The sequence below is a fragment of the Amborella trichopoda genome, chromosome 11, assembly GCF_054954075.1.
Source record: "Amborella trichopoda isolate Santa Cruz 75 chromosome 11, AtrichopodaSantaCruz75HAP2 v2.0, whole genome shotgun sequence".
NCBI lineage: Eukaryota > Viridiplantae > Streptophyta > Magnoliopsida > Amborellales > Amborellaceae > Amborella > Amborella trichopoda.
This window is the reverse complement of record NC_142346.1, coordinates 31,155,777-31,178,427: the sequence shown is the minus strand read 5'-3', so window position 1 is coordinate 31,178,427 and position 22,651 is coordinate 31,155,777. Positions and strand designations below refer to the sequence as shown.

Below are 22,651 nucleotides of genomic sequence, written 5' to 3'. Positions count from 1 at the left end.
CTGGATTTTTGCGCTTGCGCATGGGAAAACCCTTTTCTTAAAATTGTTGTGACTTTTTTAGAGTGGAGAGAAGATGAAAAAAGGTGTGCGTGTGTCGTTTCCTCTCACCCCCCTCCTTTTTGGGTTCACGCACGTGTGCACGTGGAGGTGACCCTAGTGTCCACGAGGATAAGGGTTGGGCAGTGGGTATTGTAATGACCAAGACTTTCCCAGTAAGAGAAAGTGCACACGGCTGTGAGAGAGAAGAAGAGAAAGTGCACACGGTGGTGAGAGAGAAGAAGAAGGGAAAGCGTGCACGACGGTGAGAGAGAGAAGAAGAGAAAGTGCGCACGGTGGAGAGAGAGAGAGAAGAAGAAGAGAGTGCGCACAACGGTGAGAGAGCAGAAGAGAAAGTACACATGACGGTGAGAGAGAAGACGAAGAGAAAGTGCTCACGGGGGTGAAGAGAGAAGAAGAATAGAAAGTACGCACGTCGGTGAAGAGAGAAGAAGAAGAGAAAGTGTGCACGATGGTAGAGAGAGAGAAGAAGAGAGAGACATGCTCGACAGTGAGAAGAAGCAGAAAAGAGTGTCGCTGTGCGCAAAACCGTCGAGCCTGTGCATGACTCATGGATGCCACTTGCCTACTATATGCTACCACAGCTGTCACTTGTCAAACTGCATGTCACTGAACTGCCACATGGCAACCTCAAGCTACTACCTCACACTTTTGGAGTACATAAGCCTCTCTCTCTTTCCCTCATGCCATGTTCTCACTCTTACAAGCCAAAGCACTTAGCATTTGCAGCCCCATTTCTAACCTTTGTTGGAGCCCAAATTGAGGAGCTTGAGGAGTGAGTTGTGAGAGGAAATCTGGGAACACCGTTGCACACACAAGGTAAGTGGGTCAACTATCTTGTAAGTCCTTAAGCATGGATTTAGCATGAATTAAGTATAAGAATGAGCATGAGTAGATGCATGAATAGTGGATGTATGTGTATACTATTATACCATGATTTCTAGCACTTTAGCTTGCCTTTGCATGCCCAAAATGGATATCAAATCTTCTTTGGTTTCCATGGAAACCTGTGATTAAGTGTTTATATGTATCTAATGGTCAATAAGAAGGTTTTATGTTAAGATGTAGCATAATTTAGGATTAATTGTTTGTAATTTTGAATAATGCTACAACTGCACTGTAATTTCCAAGAAGGTTATATGTTTTTATAATCTACTTTTGACTTATCAAATTATGTCCAAATGACCCATAATCACTACTATCAGAAAGATATATGTGTTTACTACATGTTTGAATCTTGCTCAAATTCGTTATGCATGAAGAGTTATGCTTCAAAATGTGCAAGTAGGTCACTGTTGATAGATTTAGTAAAATTGCAGAACTGATGTCTCTATTGTCACGAATTTTGACTGACCATATGGAGTCTGTTTTCTTCTAAATTACTGCCATTTGAAATATCTATGAGTATTCTTGAAATCACATGTTGAACACATTTCGAAATTTTTCATAGATTGAGAGTTATAAAATTATTTACGAAGATATGTCACTGTGAACAGATATCATAAAAATCTAGAACCATTACTTTGGTTGTCATTAACTTTTGAATGCCTAAATGGAGTCCAAATGTTCTCAAACTACCCTTGTTTGAAAAATACATATTTTTACTCGAATTTTGGTTTTGGAAACAGTTCAAAATGCCTAATGGATTGAAAGTTATAACTATGCTAAGTAAGACATGTCACTGTCCCAACTGCACATCAGCTTTCTGATGGGATGCCTACCTTCTAATGAGATTTTAAAGGGCCAAACGAGGTCCACACGCTTTCAAACCACCCCCATTTGAAGGATATGTGTGTCTAGTATAAAATTGGTTTCGAAACCGTTTCTGAATTCTGAATGGATCGAATATTATGACCCCATTTATTACTGGACGTCACTGTCTGAAATTGTAGGAAAATATGATATCATGATATTGAAAATATGATACTGTGATACAGTGCCACTGATTAATGCTGTGATTCTATTACATTGAAACTGTTATATGAGCCATGATCGCTATGCAATGGGTCCTCCATTGGTAGTGGATACTATGATTTCTGTTATGTTGAAACTGTTACATGAGCCATGATCGCTACACAATGGGTGGTCCATTGGTAGTGGATACTGTGATTTCTGTTATATTGAAACCATTGTATGAGCTATGACCGCTACGTAATGAGTCCTCCATTGGTAGTGAATACTGTGATTTCTGCTATATTGAAACTGTTACATGAGCCATGATCGCTACGCAATGGGTCTTCCATTGGTAGTAGATACTGTGATTTCTGTTATATTGAAACTATTATATGTGCCATGACCGCTACGGAATGGGTCCTCCATTGGTAGTGGATACTGTTATATTGAAATTGTTATATGTGCTATGACCACTACGCAATGGGTCCTCCACTGGTAGTTGGGTATACTATATCTCGACGCCTATGATAGGAGTGGAGTCGAGAAGGGACTATAAATGACAGGGAAGGTCACACCCCCCAAATTGTAATGGGCATTATGCATTGGGGCCTCTAATGGTAGCGTAACGCCCTCTCGCCTGAAGGCATAAAGAGAGGGTCATGTCTTGCAAGGCCATAGCCTATCGAAAACCCCAAAGCGCGCTGGGGATTGTGTGCGTGAGTGAGGACATTACGAAATGGGACCTCTATTTGTCATTGTCCTCGCTCCTGAATGAGGGTAGAAGTTCCAAGTTACAGGATTAGCTTAGCCTGATCGATGTGGCTTCTGCTTCGGCAGTAAATAGATCTATTCTGCCTATCTAAATTAGGCATTCTGTATGAACATCTGACTGTAACTGTGATAAGCATAGATGTATTTTCCATCTCAAGAATAATTGATATTCTGATATCTGAATATTACTCCCTTTATACTACAAATATATATTCTGATGCACGATCCTACTCTGTGATGCCAGTTCGATTTTTGATGAATCGTAGACCATGTTATTATGTATATGCAAGTAGGTGGGAATGCAAGGGCATTGATCTACTTACTGGGATTTTAGCTCATTCTTCTTTTTTTTTTCCGTCTGTGTAGAGTGATAACTGACCATTCTTGAGGGGGCAACTAGACAGTGGTGGCAGGCGGCTGAAGCTTGGGACTGATCAAGGAACGTTTTTATAGTAGGTGTCGGGTGGCTGTGCCACAATGTTGTTTTGATGTAATATTGTCTTGTTTTTGTCAGACTGGTAGTGCCAGGGACATAATTGTAAAGGACATTTGGAGATTTTATAGGTACATAATGGTTTTAATTTATGAGGTATTATGTTGCTTGATGAATGAGTTTTTATTTCTTTTGTGGTTTTCTTTAATTCTGTATTTCTAAATGCGTTGAGCCACTCCCACCTGAGTGACGTTCGTGACATTTGGTCGCGATCCCTCACTCTGTCGCCTTCTGAATGGTACGATAGGGGTCAGGGGGCGGGGTCGTGACAATTATGGTATCAGCACAGCCAGGATAGGACTTTTGGCCTAGAGAGCCTTATGAGTGTCTCTTGAATGGTTTTGAATAGGTTAGTAACTGGGTGCTTCGGTTTTAGGTCAAGATGCCGAGGACTCGTGCTAATAATGGGAGCTCCAGTAATGAGAATACCGAGGCCCTCAGTGAATTCTTCAGGACCTTGGGGACTATGACCCAAATGATGAAAGACAGCATGCCGGCCCCTGCTACTCCTGCCCTTGGACTGACTGATAGTGGGTTGATAGAAAGGTTTAAGAGGTTAGCACCTCCGACGTTCTTTGGGCACGAGGGAGTGGAGAAAGCGGAACGGTGGAGGAGAAAAGTGGAGAAAATTTTTGAGGTGTTACACTGTACTGATGGGCAGAAGGTGTTAGGGTAGGAGCCTTCATGTTAGAAGGAGATGCTGAGCACTGGTGGGGCTCAGTGAAGCAATCATAGGAAGGGTCAGGGACTGAAGTGAATTGGGAAAACTTTATGAAAGCATTCAATGAGAAGTACCTCTCTGACTCTATACATGAAAGAAAGGAAGTGAAGTTCATTGAGCTGCAACAAGGAAACCTGTCAGTGGAACAGTATGCAGCCAAGTTTGCTGAGCTGTCAAGATATGCGCCACACATCATCAATACGGAGGCGCGAAAGGTGAATAAATTTGAGCGAGGCCTCAGGCCCGATATAAGGGGAAGGGTGATATCGGCGAACCTCAAGACATTCTCCCCTTTGGTAGAGTTGGCTATGAAGATTAAGAGGGACTGTGAAGAGTCCCGATTCGAGGGAAATAGGAAAATGGGACCAGCCCAGTTTGGGAACCTTGGGAGGAAGACTCGGCCGCCTCCGAGGAAAAGCTTCAAGGGAAGATATAACCAAGGAAATAAGAAGATTCGGAAGACCTTTACAGGTGGCATAAGGAAGAACCAGCGCCCGACGTGCCCATACTGTGGGAAGGACAATCACTATGCGGTTGAGTGTTGAAGAGGGGCAGAAGCGTGCTTCAGATGTGGCAAGCCTGACCACCTGATCCAAGACTGTCCAGTAAAGGGGTCAGGAAACTGATCGAAGGCTCAAGGTCGGGTATTTGCTCTCACCGAATGAGAAGCCAAGGTGTTTGCCTCTGTTAGGAGGTACGCTCTTAGTTTGTGGTATGGAAGCTAAAATTCTAATCGACCCTGGATCTTTGCACTCTTTTGTTGAACCTCACTTTGCGTGCCACATGAATGCTAGACCTACACTTCTCGACTAGACTTTGGTAGTATACATACCTACGGGGGAATCTTTAGAAACTTATATTGTTTATAAGCACTTCAGAGTCTTGCTTGAAGGATGTGTCTTACCTATAGACTTGATACTGTTAGACATTCAAGATTTTGATGCTATTTTGTGCATGGACTGGTTGTCCACGCATTATGATACAGTAAATTGCTATAATAAAATTGTAACCTTTAAACGTCCAAATCAGCCTGAGTTGAACTTTATAGGCATTAAGGATGGCGCCCCTCTACACCTTATTTCGGCCCTTCGAGCTTCTCGCCTGTTGGCCAAAAGATGTGTTGCGTATTTGGCTTATGTAGTAGAGAATCGGGATATTCAGCCAAGTTAGAAGAGATACCAGTGGGGAGGGAATATCCCAAAGTTTTTCTTGAGGAGTGGACCTCTTTGCCTTCAGTCAAGGAGGTAGAATTTGAGATAGATGTGGTTCCAGACACCGTTTCCATCTCTAAAGCCCCTTATAAGATTCCCCCATCTTTGTAAAAAAGAAAGATGGGTCTTTAAGGCTTTGTATAGATTATAGACAACTGAACCAGATCACTTAAAAGAATAAATGCCCCTTCCCTTGAACTGATGACCTTTTTGACCAACTTCAAGGGGCCCAAGTGTTTTCTAAGATGGACCTTAAGTCAAGCTATCATTAACTGTGGGTCAAGGAAGACGATGTCCCTAAAACCGAATTTAGGACCCAGTATGAGCACTATGAATTCTTGGTAATGCCGTTCAAGTTGACCTATGCTCCCTTTGTCTTTATGGATTTGATGAATAGAGTTTTTAGACCCTTTTTAGATGATTTTGTGGTGGTCTTTACAGATGATATTCTGGTATATTCAAGGAACCTGGAAGAGCATGGGCAATCTTAAGAATGGTCCTCCAGACTCTAAAGACAAAGAAGTTGTACGCTAAATTGGGGAAGAGTGAATTTTGGCTTCCGAGCGTGACCTTCCTTGGGCATGTTGTATCTAAGGACGGGGTCACAGTTGACCCTTGTAAAATTAAAGTTGTACTTCAGTGGGGAAGATCGATAAATGTGATTGAGGTCCACAGCTTTTTTGGGACTCGCAAGATATTATAGGCTCTTCGTAGAAGGGTTCTCAAAGATAGCGCTCCCCCTGACTCGCCTAACTCAGAAAGAAGTGAAGTTTGTGTGGACAGATGATTGTGAAATAAGTCTTCAAGAATTGAAAAAGAGACTGACCACCGCTCCGATACTGGCCTTACCCGAAGGGAACCAGGATTTTGTGGTTTATACTGATGCCTTTCATAAAGGGCTTGGATGTGTGCTGATGCAGCGAGGGAAAGTCATAGCGTTGCTTTCAGACAGTTAAAGCCGTATGAACAAAATTACCTAACTCATGATTTGGACCTCACGGATGTAGTGTTTGCCTTGAAAATCTGAAGACATTACCTCTATGGGGCCTACTTTAAGATATTTATAGATCGTAAGAGTCTCAAGTATCTATTTTCTTTGAAGCAACAAAGAAGATGGATGGACCCTACTGAATGATTATGACTATACCATCAAATACCAACCAGGCAAGACCAATGTAGTAGCAGATGTTTTGAGCCGAAAGCCCATGGTATTAATGGCACATCTGATGGTTCGAGAGATGAAACTATTAGAAGATGCAGTGGAGTGGTACCCAACCCTGCCCCTTAGTGATGGGGTAGGAATGACTGCTTGTATGAGGATGGAGCCCCAGCTCTTTCAACAGATTCGAATGGCACAAAAAGAAGATCCCCAACTCATGAAAATCTTAAAAGAAATAAAGCTGGGAAGAAAGGATAATTTCTCTGTGAGTAGTAATGATCTGTTAAGATTTAAAGATATGATAGGGTTTTCGAATGATGAGAGTGTGAATCGGGCTATTTTGGAGGAGGCACACTACCCCCATTATATTGTGCACCCAAAGAGTACTAAGATGTATCAGAACCTGAAGAAGACTTTCTGGTGGAATGATATGAAAAAGAAAGTGGCACAGTTTGTCTCTAAGTGCTTAACGTGTCAACAAGTAAAAGCTAAACATCAGAAACCCGCCGAACTGTTGCAACCGTTGCCCGTGCTAGAGTGGAAATGGTAATACATTACTATAGACTTTGTTTCTTGCTTGCCTAGAACAGGTTCTGGGCATGATAGTATTTAGGTCATTGTGGACCGACTAACTAATGCTGCTCACTTCTTACTGGTTCGCACAACTTATACTTTGAATAAATTGGCCAAGTTATACATTAAATAAATTGTAAGGTTGCATGGAATACCTGTCAGCATCGTGTCCGACAGGGACACTAAATTTACTTCAAGATTCTAAAATAGTCTGCAATCAACTTTGGGGGCATGACTCATTTTTAGTACTGCTTTCCACCCTCAGACTGATGGGTAGTCAAAAATGACTATTCAGACCCTGGAGGATATGTTAAGGGCTTGTGTTACTGATTTCAAAGGAAGCTAGGATAACCATTTGCCTCTGATAGAATTTGCTTATAACAACAGCTTCCAAGCCGGTATTCAAATGGAACCTTTTGCGGCCTTGTATGTGAGGAAGTTTAGATCACCTATCTGTTGGGATAAGGTCGGTGAAAGGAGGCTGTTGGGCCAGAAATTGTTCAAGCAACCTCAGAAAATATTTCCTTGATTCAGGAGAGACTGAAGACTGCTCTGAGTCGCCATAAGAGTTACGTTGATAATCGAAGGAGAGACCTCGAGTTTGAGGTGAGTGATCGAATTTTCTTGAAGGTATCGCCAACTAAGGGTATAATGAGATTCGACAAGAAAGGAAAATTAAGCCCATGATAATCGAAGGAGAGACCTCGAGTTTGGAATATGGCTTATCGACTTGCCCTACCACCTAAGTTGGCGAATATTCATGACGTGTTCCATGTATCACTGTTAAGGAAATACCAGCCTGACCCATCCCATGTTTTGAGTTATAAACCAATTTCGATTAGAGAACACTTGACTTATATTGAACGATCGATTGAAATGCTGGATAGGAGAGTGCAGGTACTATACAATAAAGAAATTCCTCTGGTTCGTGTGTTGTGGCTGTATCCCTCAAAGAAAGAATCGACATGAAATCCGGGATAAGTACCCCCAGTTGTTTGACTAACTACGACACAATCTTGAGGACAAAATCCTATTTAAGGGGGGGATGATGTAACGACCCAGACTTTCCCGGTAAGAAAAGGTGCGCACGATGATGAGAGAGAGAAGAAGAGAAAATGCACATGGTGGTGAGAGAGAAGAAGAAGAGAAAGTATGCACGATGATGAGAGAGAGAAGAAGAGAAAGTGCACACGACGAAGAGAGAAAGAAGAAGAGAAAGTGTGCATGACGGTGGGAGAGAAGAAGAAAAGAAAGTGCGCATGGCAGTGAGAGAGAAGAAGAATAGAAAGTGCACATGGCGGTGAAGAGAGAAGAAGAAGAGAAAGTGCGCACGATGGTGAAGAGAGAAGAAAAAGAAAAAGTTTGCACAGCGGTGAAGAGAGAAGAAGAAGAGAAAGTACGCACGACGGTGAAGAGAGAGAAGAAGAGAAAGTGCGCGTGGTGGTGAGAGAGAGAGAAGAAGTGAGAGAGACGTGCTCGGCAGTGAGAAGAAGCAGAAAAGAGTGCCGCCATGCACAACACTACTGAGCCTGTGCATGACTCATGGATACCACTAGCCTACTGCATGTTGCCACAACTGCCACCTGTCAAACCGCATGTCACCGAACTGCAACATGGCAACCCCAAGCTGCCACCTCACACGTTTGGAGTACATAAGCCTCTCTCTCTTTCCCTCATGCCATGTTCTCACTCTTACAAGCCAAAGCACTTAGCATTTGCAGCCCCCTTTCTAACCTTTGTTAGAGCCCAATTAAGGAACTTGAGGAGTGAGTTGTGGGAGGAAATCTGGGAACACCATTGCACACACAAGGGTAAGTGGGTCAAATATCTTATAGGTCCTTAGGCATGGATTTAGCATGAATTAAGTATAAGAATGAGTATGAGTAGATGCATAAATAGTGGATGTATGTGCACACTGTTATACCATAATTTTCAGCACTTTTGCTTGCATTTGCATGCTCAAAATGAGAATCTCTTTGGTTTCCATGGAAAATCTATGATTAAGTGTTTATATGTATCTAATGGTCAATAAGAAGGTTTTATGTTAATATGTAGCATAATTTGGGATTAATTGGTTGTCATTTTGAATAATGCTACACTGCACTGTAATTTCCACGAAGATTTTATGTTTTCGTAATCTACTTTTGACCTACCAAATGAGGATCCATACGACCTTAAATCACAACCATTAGAAAGATATCTGTGTCTACTCAAATGTTCATGTTTGAATCTTTCTCAAGTTCTTTATGCCTAAAGAGTTATGCTTCAAAATGTACAAGTAGGTCACCGTCGACAGATTTAGTAAAAGTTTAGAACTGATGCCTTTGTTGTCACAAATTTTGACTGACAAAATGGAATCATTTTTGTTCTTAATCACTACCATTTGAAATATCTATGAGTATACTTGAAATCACATGTTGAACACATTTTAAAATTCCTCCTAGATTGCGCGTTATATAGTTATTTGCTAAGATATGTCACTATGGACAGATATCATAAAAATCTAGAACCATTACTTTCGTTACCACGAACTTTTGAATTCCCAAATGGAGTTCAAATATTCTCAAACTGCCCTTATTTGAAAGATACATATTTTTACTATAATTTTGGCTTCGAAAACACTTCAAAATTCCTTATGGATTGAAAGTTGTAACAGTACTAAGTAGGACATGTCACTGTCCCAACTGCACAACAGGTTATAGATGGGATGCCTCCTTTCTAATGGGCTTTTGAAGGGCCAAACGGGGTCAAAACACTTTCAAACCTCCCCTATTTGAAAGATATGAATGTCTAGCATAAAATTAGTTTCGGAACCATTTGAAATTTGGAATGGATCGAATATTATGACTCTGGTTATGACTGATTGTCACTGTCTGGAATTGCAGGAAAATATAATATCGTGATACTGAAAATGTGATACTATGATACGGTGCAACTGATTAATGCTATGACTATGTTATATTAAAACTGTTATATGAGCCATGACAACTACACAATGGGTCCTCCATTGGTAGTGGATAGTGTGATTTTTGTTATATTGAAACTGTTACATGAGCCATGACCGCTATGCAATGGGTCCTCCATTGGTAGTAGATACTATGATTTCTGTTCTATTGAAACCATTGTATGAGCTATGACCGCTACGTAATGAGTCCTCCATTGGTAGTGAATATTGTGATTTTTGCTATATTGAAACTGTTACATGAGCCATGACCGCTACGCAATGGGTCCTCCATTGGTAGTGGATACTGTGATTTCTGTTATATTGAAACTATTATATGTGCCATGACCGCTACACAATGGGTCCTCCGTTGGTAGTGGATACTGTTATATTGAAATTGTTATATGTGCTATGACCACTACGCAATGGGCCCTCCACAGGTAGTTGGGTATACTGTATCTCAACTCCAATGATAGGAGTGGAGTTGAGAAGTGATTATAAATGACGAGGAGGTTTGCACCCCCAAAATTGTTATGGACAATACGTATTGAGGCTTTCAATGGTAGTGTAACGCCCTCTCATCTGATGGCGTAAAGAGAAGGTCGTGTCTTGTAAGGCCACAACTTATCGAAAACCCCAAAGCACGATGGGGATTGTGTGCGTGAGTGAGGACATTATAAAATGGGACCTCCATTTGTCATTGTCCTCCCTCCTAAATGAGGGTAGAAGTTCCAAGTTACATGATTGGCTTAGCTTGATCGATGTGGCTTCTACTTCGGGGGTAAATAGATCTGTTATGCCTGTCTGAATTAGGCATTCTGTATGAACATTTGACTGTAACTGTGATAAGCGTAGATGTATTTTCCATCTCAAGAACAATTGATACTCTGATATCCAATTATTACTCTCTTTATACGACAAATATATATTCTGATGGACAATCCTACTTTGTGATGCCAGTATTTCTGATGAACCGTAGACCATGTTATTATGTATATGCAAGTAGGTGGGAATGTAAGGGCGCTGATCGACTTACTCAGCTTTTAACTCATTCTTCTTATTTTTTCCATCTGTGTAGAGTGATAACCAACCATTCTTGCGAGGGGCAACTGGACAGTGGTGGCAAGCGGTTGAAGCTCAGGACTGATTAAGGAACTTTTTGATAGTAGGTGTCGGGTGGCTGCGCCACAATGTTGTTTTGATGTAATATTGTCTTGTTTTTGTAAGGATGGTAGTGCCTTGGACAGAATTGTAAAGGACCTTTGGAGATTTTATATGCACATAATGGTTTTAATTTGTGTGGTATTATCTTGCTTGATGAATGTGTTTTTATTTCTTTCGTGGTTTGCTTTGATTCCGTATTTCTAAAAGCGTTGAGCCACTCCCACTTGAGTGACGTTCGTAGCCTCTGGTCGTGATCCCGCACTCTGTCGCCCTCCGGCTTGTACGGTATGGGTCAGGGGCAGGGTCGTGACAATTATGGTGTCAGAGTAGCCAGGATAGGATTCTAAGCCTAGAGAGTCTTAGGAGTGTCTCTAGAATGATTTTGAATAGGTTAGTAACTGGATGCTCCCATTTTAGGTCAAGATGCTGAGGACTCGAGCTAATATTGAGAGCTCCAGCAATGAGAATACTGAGGTCCTCAGTGAATTCTTCATGACCTTGGGGACTATGACCCAAATGATGAAAGACAACATGCCAGTCCCGGCTACTCCGGCCTTTGAACGGATTGCCAGTCAGTTGATAGAAAGATTTAGGAGGCTAGCACCTCCGACGTTCTTGGGGCACGGGGGAGTGGCGACAGCCGAATGGTGGAGGAGACAAGTCGTGAAAATTTTTGGGGTTTTACACTGCATTGATGAGTAAAAGGTTAGGTTGGGAACCTTCATGTTAGAAGGAGATGCTGAGCACTGGTGGGGCTCAGTGAAGCAATCACGGGAACATAAGTGAATTGGAAAAACTTTCTGGAAGCATTCAATGAGAAGTACTTCTCTGACTCTGTACGGGAAAGAAAGGAAGTGGAGTTCATTGAGATGCAACAAGGAAACCTGTCAGTGGAGCAGTATGCAGCCAAGTTTGCTGAGCTGTCAAGAAATGCGTCACACATCATCAATACAGAGGCGTAAAAGGCGAATAAGGGAAGGGTGATATCGGCGAACCTCAAGACCTTCTCCCCTTTGGTAGATTTGGTTATGAAGATTTAGAGGGACTGTGAAGAGTCCCGATTCGGGCGAAACAATAAAATGGGACTAGCCCAGTTTGGGAAAAGCTTCAGGGGAAGATATAACCAAGGAAATAAGAAGATTCAAACGTACTTTTCGGGCGACATAAGGGAGAACCAGCACTCGACGTGGCCATACTGTGGGAAGGACAATCACTCTGCAGTTGAGTGTCGAAGAAGGGCAGGATCATATTTAAGATGTGGCAAGCCTAGCCACCTGATCAAAGACTGTCCAGTAAAGGGGTCAGAAAACGGACTGAAGACTTAAGGTCAAGTATTTGTTCTCACCGAACGAGAAGCCAAGGTGTATGTCTTTGTAATCCGAGGTACGCTATTTGTTTGTGTCATGGAAGCTAAAACTCTGATTGACCTTGGATCTTCGCACTCTTTTGTTGCACCTCACTTTGTACGCCACATGAATGCTAGACCTGCACTTCTTGACTGGACTTTGGTAGTATGCACACCTATGGGGGAATCTTTAGAAATTGATATTGTTTATAAGCACTGTGGATTCTTGCTTGAAGGATGTGTCTTATCTATAGACTTGATAATGTTAGACATTCAAGATTTTGATGTTATTTTGGGCATGGACTAGTTGTCCACACTCTATGCTACAATAAATTGCTATGATAAAACTATAACCTTTAGACGAGCAAATCAGACTGAGTTGAACTTTGTAGGCATTAAGGATGGCTCCCCTCTACACCTTATTTCGGCTCTTCGGGCTTCTCATTTGTTGGTCAAAAGATGTGTTGGGTATCTGGCCTATGTAGTATAGAATCGGGATGTCGAGTCCAAGTTAGAAGAGATACTAGTGGTGAGGGAATATCCCAAAGTTTTTCCTGAGGAGTTGATCTCTTTGCCTCCAATCAGGGAGGTAGAATTTGCGATAGATGTGGTTCTAGACACCGTTCCCATCTCTAAAGCCCCTTATAGGATAGCCCCAACCGAATTAAAGGAATTAAAAGAACAATTACAAGAGTTGTTGGAAAAGGGGTTCATTCGACCTAGTGTGTCACATTGGGGTGCACCGGTTCTATTTGTAAAAAATAAAGATGGGTCTTTAAGGATTTGTATAGACTATAGACAACTGAACCAGGTCATTATAAAGAATAAATACCCCTTGCCTAGAATTGATGACCTTTTTTACCAACTTCAAGAGGCCCAAGTGTTTTCTAAGATTGACCTTTGGTTAGGCTATCATGAACTACGGGTCAAGGAATAAGATGTCCCTAAAACCGCATTCAAGACCCGGTATGGACATTATGAATTCTTGGTAATGTCATTCGGGTTGACCAATGCTCCTGCTGTCTTTATGGATTTGATGAATAGAGTTTTTAGACCCTTTCTAGATGATTTTGTGGTGGTCTTTATAGATGATATTCTGGTATATTCAAGGAACCTGGATGAGCATAGGAAACACTTAAGAATGGTCCTCCAGACTCTAAAGACAAAGAAGTTGTACGCTAAATTGGGGAAGAGTGAATTTTGGCTTTCGAGCATGGCCTTCCTTGGGCATTGTATTGTAAAATTAAAACTGTACTTCAGTGGGGAAGACTGACAAATGTGACTGAGGTCCATAGTTTTCTAGTATTAACAGGATATTATAGGTTCTTCGTAGAAGGGTTCTCAAAGATAACGCTCCCCCTGATTCGCCTAACCCAAAAAGAAGTGAAGTTTGTGTGGATAGATGATTGTGAAATAAGTTTTCAAGAACTGAAAAAGAGACTGACCATGGCCTCGATACTAGCCTTACCCGACAGGAATGAGGATTTTGTGGTTTATACTGACGCTTCTCATAAAGTGCTTGAATGTGTGCTGATGCAGCGAGGGAAATTCATAGTGTATGCCTCCAGATAGTTAAGGCTGTACGAGAAAAATTACCCAACTCATGACTTGGAACTCGCGGTTGTTGTGTTTGCCTTGAAAATATGGAGACATTACCTATATGAGGCCCATTTTAAGATATTTATAGATCATAAGAGCCTCAAGCATCTATTTCTCATAAGGAGTTAAACATGTGGCAAATAAGATGGATGGACCTACTGAATGATTATGACTGTACCATCAATTAGCAACCTGGCAAGACCAATGTAGTAGCGAATGGTTTGAGTCAAAATCCCATGGTATCAACAGTGCATCTAATGAGGTATGAATGACTGCTTGTATGATGATGGAGCCCCAGCTCTTTCAACAGATTTGAATGGCACAAAAAGAAGATCCCCAACTCATGAAAATCTTAGAAGAAATAAAGATGGGAAGAAAGGATGATTTCTCTGTGAGCAGTGATGATCTGTTAAGATTTAAAGAACGGGTATGTGTTCCGAATGATGAGAGTGTGAAGTGGGCTATTTTGAAGGAAGCACACTACTCCCGTTATACTGTAAACCCAGGGAGTACTAAGATGTATCCGGACCTAAAGAAGACTTTCTGGTGGAATGATATGAAAAAGGAAGTGACACAGTTTGTCTCTAAGTGCTCGACGTGTCAGCAAGTAAAAGCTGAACATCAGAAACCCGTCGAACTGTTGCAACCCTTGCCCGTGCCAGAGTGGAAATGGGAACACATCACTATGGACTTTGTCTTTGGCTTGCTTAGAATAGGTGCTGGGCATGATTATATTTGGGTCATTGTGAATCGACTGACTAAAGCTGCTCACTTCTTACTGGTCCACACAACTTATACTTTGAATAAAATGGCCAAGTTATACATTAAAGAAATTCTAAGCTTACATGGAATACCTGTCAGCATCGTGTTCGACAGGGACACTAGATTTACTTCAAGATTCTGGATAGTCTGTAATCAGCTTTGGGGACACGACTCTTTTTTAACACTACTTTTCACCTTCAGATTGATGGCCAGCCCGAAATGACTATTCAGACCCTGGAGGATATGTTAAGGGCTTGTGTTACTAATTTCAAAGGAGGCTGGGATGAGCATTTGCCTCTGATAGAATTTGCTTATAACAAAAGCTTCCAAACCAGTATTTCAATGACGCCTTTTGAGGCCTTGTATGGGAGGAAGTATAAATCACCTATCTGTTGGGATGAGGTCAGTAAAAGGAGGCTGTTAGGGCCACAAATTGTTCAAGCAACCTTATAAAAGATTTCCTTGATTTGGAAGAGACTCAAGACTGCTCAGAGTCGGCCGAAGAGTTACGCTGATAATTGAAGGAGAGACCTCAAGTTTGAGGTGAGTGATCAAATTTTCTTGAAGGTATCTCCAACTAAGGGTATTGTGAGATTCAGCAAGAAAGGAAAATCAGCTCTCGATTTATTGGACCTTTTGAAATGTGGAAAGAGTTGGGAATATGGCTTATCGACTTGCCCTACCACCTGAGTTGGTGAATATTCATGACATGTTCCATGTATCACTGTTAAGGAAATATCAGCCGGACCCGTCCCATGTTCTGAGTTATAAAAAAATTTCGATCAGAGAAGGCTTGGCTTCTATTGAACGGGCGATTGAAATACTGGTGAGGAAAGTGCAAGTGTTACGTAATAATTAAATTCATATGGTCCATGTGTTATGACAGTATCACTCAAAGGAAGAATCGACATGGGAATGAGAAGTTGAAATCCATGATAAGTTCCCCTAGGCGTTTGACTAAGACACGATTTTGAGGACAAAATCCTATTTAAGGGGGGGATGATGTAACGACCCATACTTTCATGGCAAGAGAAAGAGCGCATGACCCGTTGCGTAGTGCCTTACGTCATATATGTGGCATGTCTGATTACAGTCATGCACATTCATCATCTCCTAGACATGTCTGATTACAACCATGTGCATTCATCATCTCATAAGCATGTCTGATTATAACCATGCACATTCAATATTTCAAAGGCATTCACTACTCTATAAATATTCCCATTTCATAAGCATGTCTTATTAAAACCATACATAGTTATAAGCATTCACTAATTCATAAGCATGACTTATTACAACCATGCTTATTCAACATTTCATAAGAATTCACTATTTCAAGGGCATGTCTTATTTCAACCATGCATAGTCAATAATTTATAAGCATTCACTAATTTATAAGAATGCCTTATTACAACCATGCTTACTCAATATTTCATAAGCATTCACTATTTCATAACAGAGCAGAAATTCAGTGTAACAGTGTAACAGTCTCTTAGAATAACCAACAGATATTTCTTCAAGACTCAAACTATCACACAAATAAGAGTTACAATTTTGGAAAAACAAGGTACAATATAACAAAATTTCATCAACGTACATCCACCCCATATTTACAATTACATTCACATGCATACTTGGATTTCATACTAAGCAATCAAACAAAATCATGGATGCTAGGTCTACTTACATGTACCCAAAAGAACTCCAAGTTCCCCACACATGTTCTCCCCAAATGCCAAGCTTCCAAGGATGGCCAAGCCTAAAGTTTGAAGTGTTGAAAGGGAGGTTGTGGGAGAGAGAGGTAAAAGTTCTTGGAGGGTTGTGAAGGGGGTTAATTTATAGGCAAAGAGGGGGAGGCAGTAGGCAGGTGGCATACATGGGGTTACAAGTGGCATCCAAGTAGCTTAAATGGTATACAAGTGGAACACATGACATACAAGTGGCGTAAATGCAAGAGCAGGTATAGAAGTTTCCTCTGGGCTGCCTTATACATCCACTCACGGAAGCTCCACTTCACTCACGGCAGCTCCACTTCACTCATCGCGATGTTGTATGCGGCGGCATCCCGTGCGGCAGTGTCACGTGCGACAGTGTCACGCACGGCAGTGTCCTCTTTGTCCAAGTCACGCATGGCGGCATCCCTTGCACACACGGTAGCTTATCCTTACACACACGACGGCTTACACACACAATGGTATCACTTGCATGCACGGTGGCTTACACGCACGACAGCTTATCCTTACGTGCATGGTGGCTTACACACACGGCGGTATTCTTGGCACGCACAACGACTTACTCCCTTATGCTGGAAAAGTCGAGGTCCTTACATCATCCCCCCCTTAAAAGGATTTTGCCCCCAAAATTGTGTTTCTTCCAAAATCATACTTCTGTTAATTGAACACTTGGGGGTACGTATCTCGGATCTCATCTTCCCGTTCTCAGGTCGACTCTTCCTGTGAATGGTATTTCCACAAAACATGAACTAGAGGGATCACCTTATTGCGCAATACTTGCACCCTTCGGTCTAGTATTTCAATTTGTTTCTCGATGAAGGTCAGGTCTTCTTTGATCGGAATCAGTTCATACCTCAGAATATGTGATGGGTCGAGCTGATACTTCCTCAGCAGGGATACATTAAAGACATTGTGGACGTTCGCTAACTCTGGTAATAGGGCAAGTTGATAAGCCATGCCTCCCACTCTTTCCACAATTTCAAAATGGCCAATCTAATGCGAGCTTAATTTCCCTTTCTTATCGAATCTCATAATGCCCTAAGTTGGCGATACCTTCAAGAAAACCTGATCACCCACCTCAAACTCGAGGTCTCTTCTTCGGTTGTTGGCGTAAGTCTTCTACCGACTTTGAGCTGTCTTGAGCCTTTTTGGAATCAAAGAAATCTTTTGTAAAGTCACCTGGACAATTTCTGGCTCTAAAAACATTCTTTCACTAATCTCGTTCCAACAAATGGGTGACCTGCACTTTCTTCCATATAGGGCCTCAAAAGGCACCATCTGAATCCTAGTTTGGAAGCTGTTATTATTGGTGAATTCAATCAGAGATAAGTGATCATCCCAACTTCCCTTAAAATCAAAGATACAAGCCCTTAACATATCTTCCAAAGTCTGAATGGTTCTCTCTGATTGTCCATCAATCTGGGAGTGAAAGGTAGTGCTAAAAGTGAGTCTCGTCCCCAAGGCTGACTGCAGACTAGCCCAAAATCTAAAAGTAAATCTGGTGTCCCTGTCGGACACGATGCTTGCTGGTATTCCATGTAACCTCACTATCTCCTTGATGTATAACTGGGCCAGTTTATCTAAGGTGTAGGTCGTGCAAATCGACAAGAAGTGGGCAGGTTTGGTCAGCCAGTCCACTACGACTCAAATACAATCATGCCCAGAACTCATTCTTGGCAACCCAAAGACAAAGTCTATAGTAATGTGCTCCCATTTCCATTATGGCACAAGCAAGGCCTGCAACAGTCTAGTGGATTTTTGATGCTCGACTTTCACTTGCTGGGATGTCAAACACCGAGAAACATACATTACTATTTCCTTTTTCATGTCATTCCACTAAAACATTTTCTTCACGTCCTGATACATCTTAGTACTCTTGGGATGTATAGTATAACGAGAGCGGTGAGCTTCCTCTAAGATAGCTCTCTTCACATCCTCATCATTTGAGATACAGACCCGATTTTTGAACCTCAACAAGTCATCACTGCTTATAGTGAAATCGTCTTCCTTCCTAGCTTTATCTCTTCTAAAATTTTCACGAGTTGGGGGTCCTTTCTTTGTGCTAGCTAGAATTGTTGAAAAATCTGGGGCTCTATCCTTATGCAAGGGGCAGAGTTGGGTGCCATCCCACTACATCCTCTAATAACTTCATCTCTCGGACCATTAGATGAGCCATCGATATTACGGGTTTCTTGCTCAAAGCATCTGCTACCATATTATTTTTTCTTGGGGTGGTAATTGATGGTACAATCATAATCGTTCAATAGGTCCATCCACCTTCTTTGCCTCACGTTCAACTCCTTTTAGCAAAACAGGTACTTGAGGCTATTATGAACTGTAAACACCTTAAACTGGGCTCCATAAAGGTAGTCCCTGCATATTTTCAAGGCGACAACCGCAAGCTCCAAATCATGGATTCGGTAATTCTGTTCATATGGATTTAATTGTCTTGAGGCATATGCAATGACCTTCCCTTGCTGCATAAGAACACATCCGAGCCCTTTATGAGAGGCATCGGTGTAGATTGCAAAGTCCTTATTTCTTTTTGGTAAGGTCAATCTCGGAGCTGTAGTCAGTCTCTATTTTAGCTCTTGAAAATTTTCTCATAGTCATCTGACCATACAAATTTCACGTTCTTCTAGGTTTGACGAGTCAAAGGAATCACTATTTTTGAAAATCTTTGTACAAAACGTTTATAGTAACCTGCTAACGCCAGAAAACTACGGACCTTTGACACATTTGTTAGTCTTCCCCAAAGGAATCACTTTCATGGCAAGAGAAAGAGCGCATGACCCGTTGCATAGTGCCTTATGTCATATCTGTGGCATGTCTGATTACAATCATGCACATTCATCATCTCATAGGCATGTCTAATTACAACCATGCGCATTCATCATCTCATAAGCATGTCTGATTATAACCATGCACATTCAATATTTCAAAAGAATTCACTATTTCATAAACATTCCCATTTCATAAAAATGTCTTATTACAACCATGCATAGTTGATAATTTATAAGCATTCACTAATTCATAAGCATGTCTTATTACAACCATGATTATTCAACTTTTCATAAGCATTCACTATTTCAAGGGCATGTCTTTTTTCAACCATGCATAGTCAATAATTTATAAGCATTCACTAATTCATAAGCATGTCTTATTACAACCATGCTTATTCAACATTTCATAAGCATTCATTATTTCGTAACAGAGTAGAGATTCAGTGTAATAGTCTCTTTGAATAACAAGCATAGTTTTCACTCCACAAAGAATTTCGATATAGTTCCAAAACCATTTTTGAAGTAGACTCACTCCTATTTCATTCAAAAGTAGTTTGAGCTCATTTGGATATGATTTTTTCAATAAACAGTTCATTATAAAAATATGTAATAGTTCTAGAAATTCCTTGCAATCACAATAGTGACACCTTCATAGAAAACTGAGAATAATTTCCAAACCATAGAAAATTTCGAAATGGTTCCAAAACAATATTTGAAGTAGACTGACTTTTATTTCATTTAAAAGAGTTTTAGCTCATTTTCATATGATTTGGTTTTAAAAATTTCATTATAATAACATGTAATAGTTTTGGAAATTACCTGCAATCACAATAGTGACACCTTCATAGAAAAAGGAGCATAATTTCCAAACCATAGAGAATTTCTATATGGTTTCAGAACCATTTTGGAAGTAGATCCCTCCTATTTTATTCAAAAGTAGTTTGAGCTTATTTAGAAATGATTTGGTCAGTAAGCAGTTCTTTATACAACATGTAATAGTTCTTAAAATTCCCTGCAATCACAATAGTGACATATTCCTAGAAAAAGGGGCATAATTTACAAAATTCAGAGAATTTAAGCTGGAACCAAAATTATTTTTGAAGTATATTCACTCATATTTCATTTAAAATTAGTTCGAACTTATTTGAACATAATTTGGCCAGTGAACAGGTCATTACAAAAACATGCAAGGTTCTTGTAAATTCATTTCAAGGTTTGGACATACTTCAAAGAATTGTTGATAGCTTCCCAACCAAAATAGGCATTAACACACGATCTTTCTCATCTTAAAATTCACAGGGGTGCTTCCCCACCAAATTTCATAACCAACAGAGATGTCTTCAAGACTCAAACTATCATACAAATAAGAATCACAATTCTGGAAAAACATGGCACAATATAGCATAATTTCATCAACATACATCCACCCCATATTTACAATTACATTCACATGCATACTTGGATTTCATACTAAGAAATCGAACAAAATCATGGATGCTGGGTCTACTTACATTTACCCAAAAGAACTCCATGTTTCCCACATAGGTTCTCCCCAAATTCCAAGCTTCCAAGGATGGTCAAGCCTAAAGTTTTAAGTGTTGAAAGGCAAAAGTTCTTAGAGGGGTGTGAAGGGGGTTAATTTATTGTCAAAGAGAGGGAGGCAAAAGGAAGGTGGCATGCAAGGGGTACAAGTGGCATCCAAGTGGCTTACATGGCATTCAAGTGGCACACATGGCATACAAGTGGTGTACTTGCAAGAGTAGGTCTAGAAGTTTCCCCTGGGCTACCTTGTACATCTAATCACAGTAGCTCCACTTCACTCACGGTAGCTTCAATTCACTCACGGTGGTGTCATGCGCGGCGGCATCCCGAGCGATAGTGTCACGCATGGCGGCGTCCTGTTTGTCCAAGTCACACACGGTGGAATCCCTTGCACGCATGGCGACTTATCCTTACACACACGATGGCTTACACGCACGGCGGTAGCACTTGCACTCACGGTAGCATTCCTGGCATGCACGACGGCTTATCCTTATACGCATGGTGGCTTATACGCATGGCGATATTCTTGACACTCACGGAGGCTTACTCCCTTATACTGAAAAATTCCGGGTCCTTAAACCTTATCCGGGAGCCCTGACCATGCGTGCCATATGTCGAAATATGTGTCTAGACGAGACGAACATCATACCAAAATTTGAGCTCCATCGGATTCAAGAAGAAGAAGTTATTCCACTTAGAAAAAATCTCATTTTTGAAAAATACAATTTCCATAAATGGGAACGGGTTCATCGAAGCCTCTTTGTGAATAGTGTAAGGCCTTCCCATTTTAGGAAAATCAGCCCCCGGGGGTCTGAATAAGCTGAAACTTCGTATTCTGAGATTTGTGACCCTTTTGAGTTCGTTTGTGATGGTCTGATGCTTATCCATGACCATGGCAGTATAGCTCCAGTTATGAGGTATTTTGGGGACGTTAGAGAGCAATATTACAAATGAAAGTTTGTTCTGATTGTCTTTATCTTTATTGGATTGAGATGAAACTTAGTGGGAATGTTTAGGACATCAAATGCAACCTTCTCATACTTATTGAGGTTGAATTGACACCATTTCAAATTGTTCCAGAATTAGGCTTATTTAGTCAGGGGTTTCCATAGTCCTTAGGCATTTTGGTACATGTGAGCCTAGATCGCCACTGGCTTCTCCATTGTTTGTACCGGGGATACAAGTGTGTCAAAACTTCCTAACAACAACTTGTCCCACCAAATGTTGCTATTCAAGAGAAGCGAGAAGTGTAACATTCGGAACAAAACTTGTCTCTCAATTTTCATTTTTCTTATCAATCATCGGCATAGATTCGAGCTTTGAGAGGAAATCATGCCAAAGTTCTTCACTGGGGTATGACTGATGTTGCTTTTGATTCTAACTATTGGGGGCCTTGTTTAAGGGCTTGAAAACCTAGCCCTGCTACTTTTGAGGGAGACTGGTGGCTTGGGACCTTGCCTAAGGGCTTTCTTCCCAACTCATCAATACTCCAATTTGATCTACTAATGGGGGCCTTGCTTAAGGGCTTCCTTCCCACTTCAGTAGGTATTTTCAGTTCCAACAACAAGGGCCCTTGTTTAAGGGCTTGTTACCTAGTCATGCTAGAACTTTTGAGGGAGACTGGTGGTTGGGGGGCTTGCTTAAGGGATTTCTTCCCAACTCTTCAATGCTTCAATTGATCTACTAGTGGGGGCTTTTCTTAAAGGCTTCCTTCTTATTTCAGCAGGTATTTTTTGTTCCAATAACTATGGGCCTTGTTTAAGGGCTTGTTAAGTAGTCTTGTCAAAATCATGATTTATTTGGCTCTTGGGGGCCTTGCTTAAGGCTTCCTTTCCAATCCGTCAGGATTTCTTTAGTCTACTAGTGGGGGCTTTATTTGAGGCCATCCTTCCCACTTTAGTAAA

The 22,651-nt window shown here is 41.1% G+C and overlaps 1 protein-coding gene across 1 annotated transcript; it reads left to right on the top strand.

The window, feature by feature from the left end:
• The first annotated feature begins 3,596 nt into the window (after window positions 1-3,596).
• Window positions 3,597-4,480, top strand: LOC105421792 (uncharacterized). The gene is made up of 2 exons (XM_011630584.1): window positions 3,597-3,878; window positions 4,007-4,480. Exons 1-2 carry the CDS (start codon window positions 3,597-3,599, stop codon window positions 4,478-4,480), a joined length of 756 nt encoding a protein of 251 aa, XP_011628886.1.
• The last annotated feature ends 18,171 nt before the right edge of the window (window positions 4,481-22,651 follow it).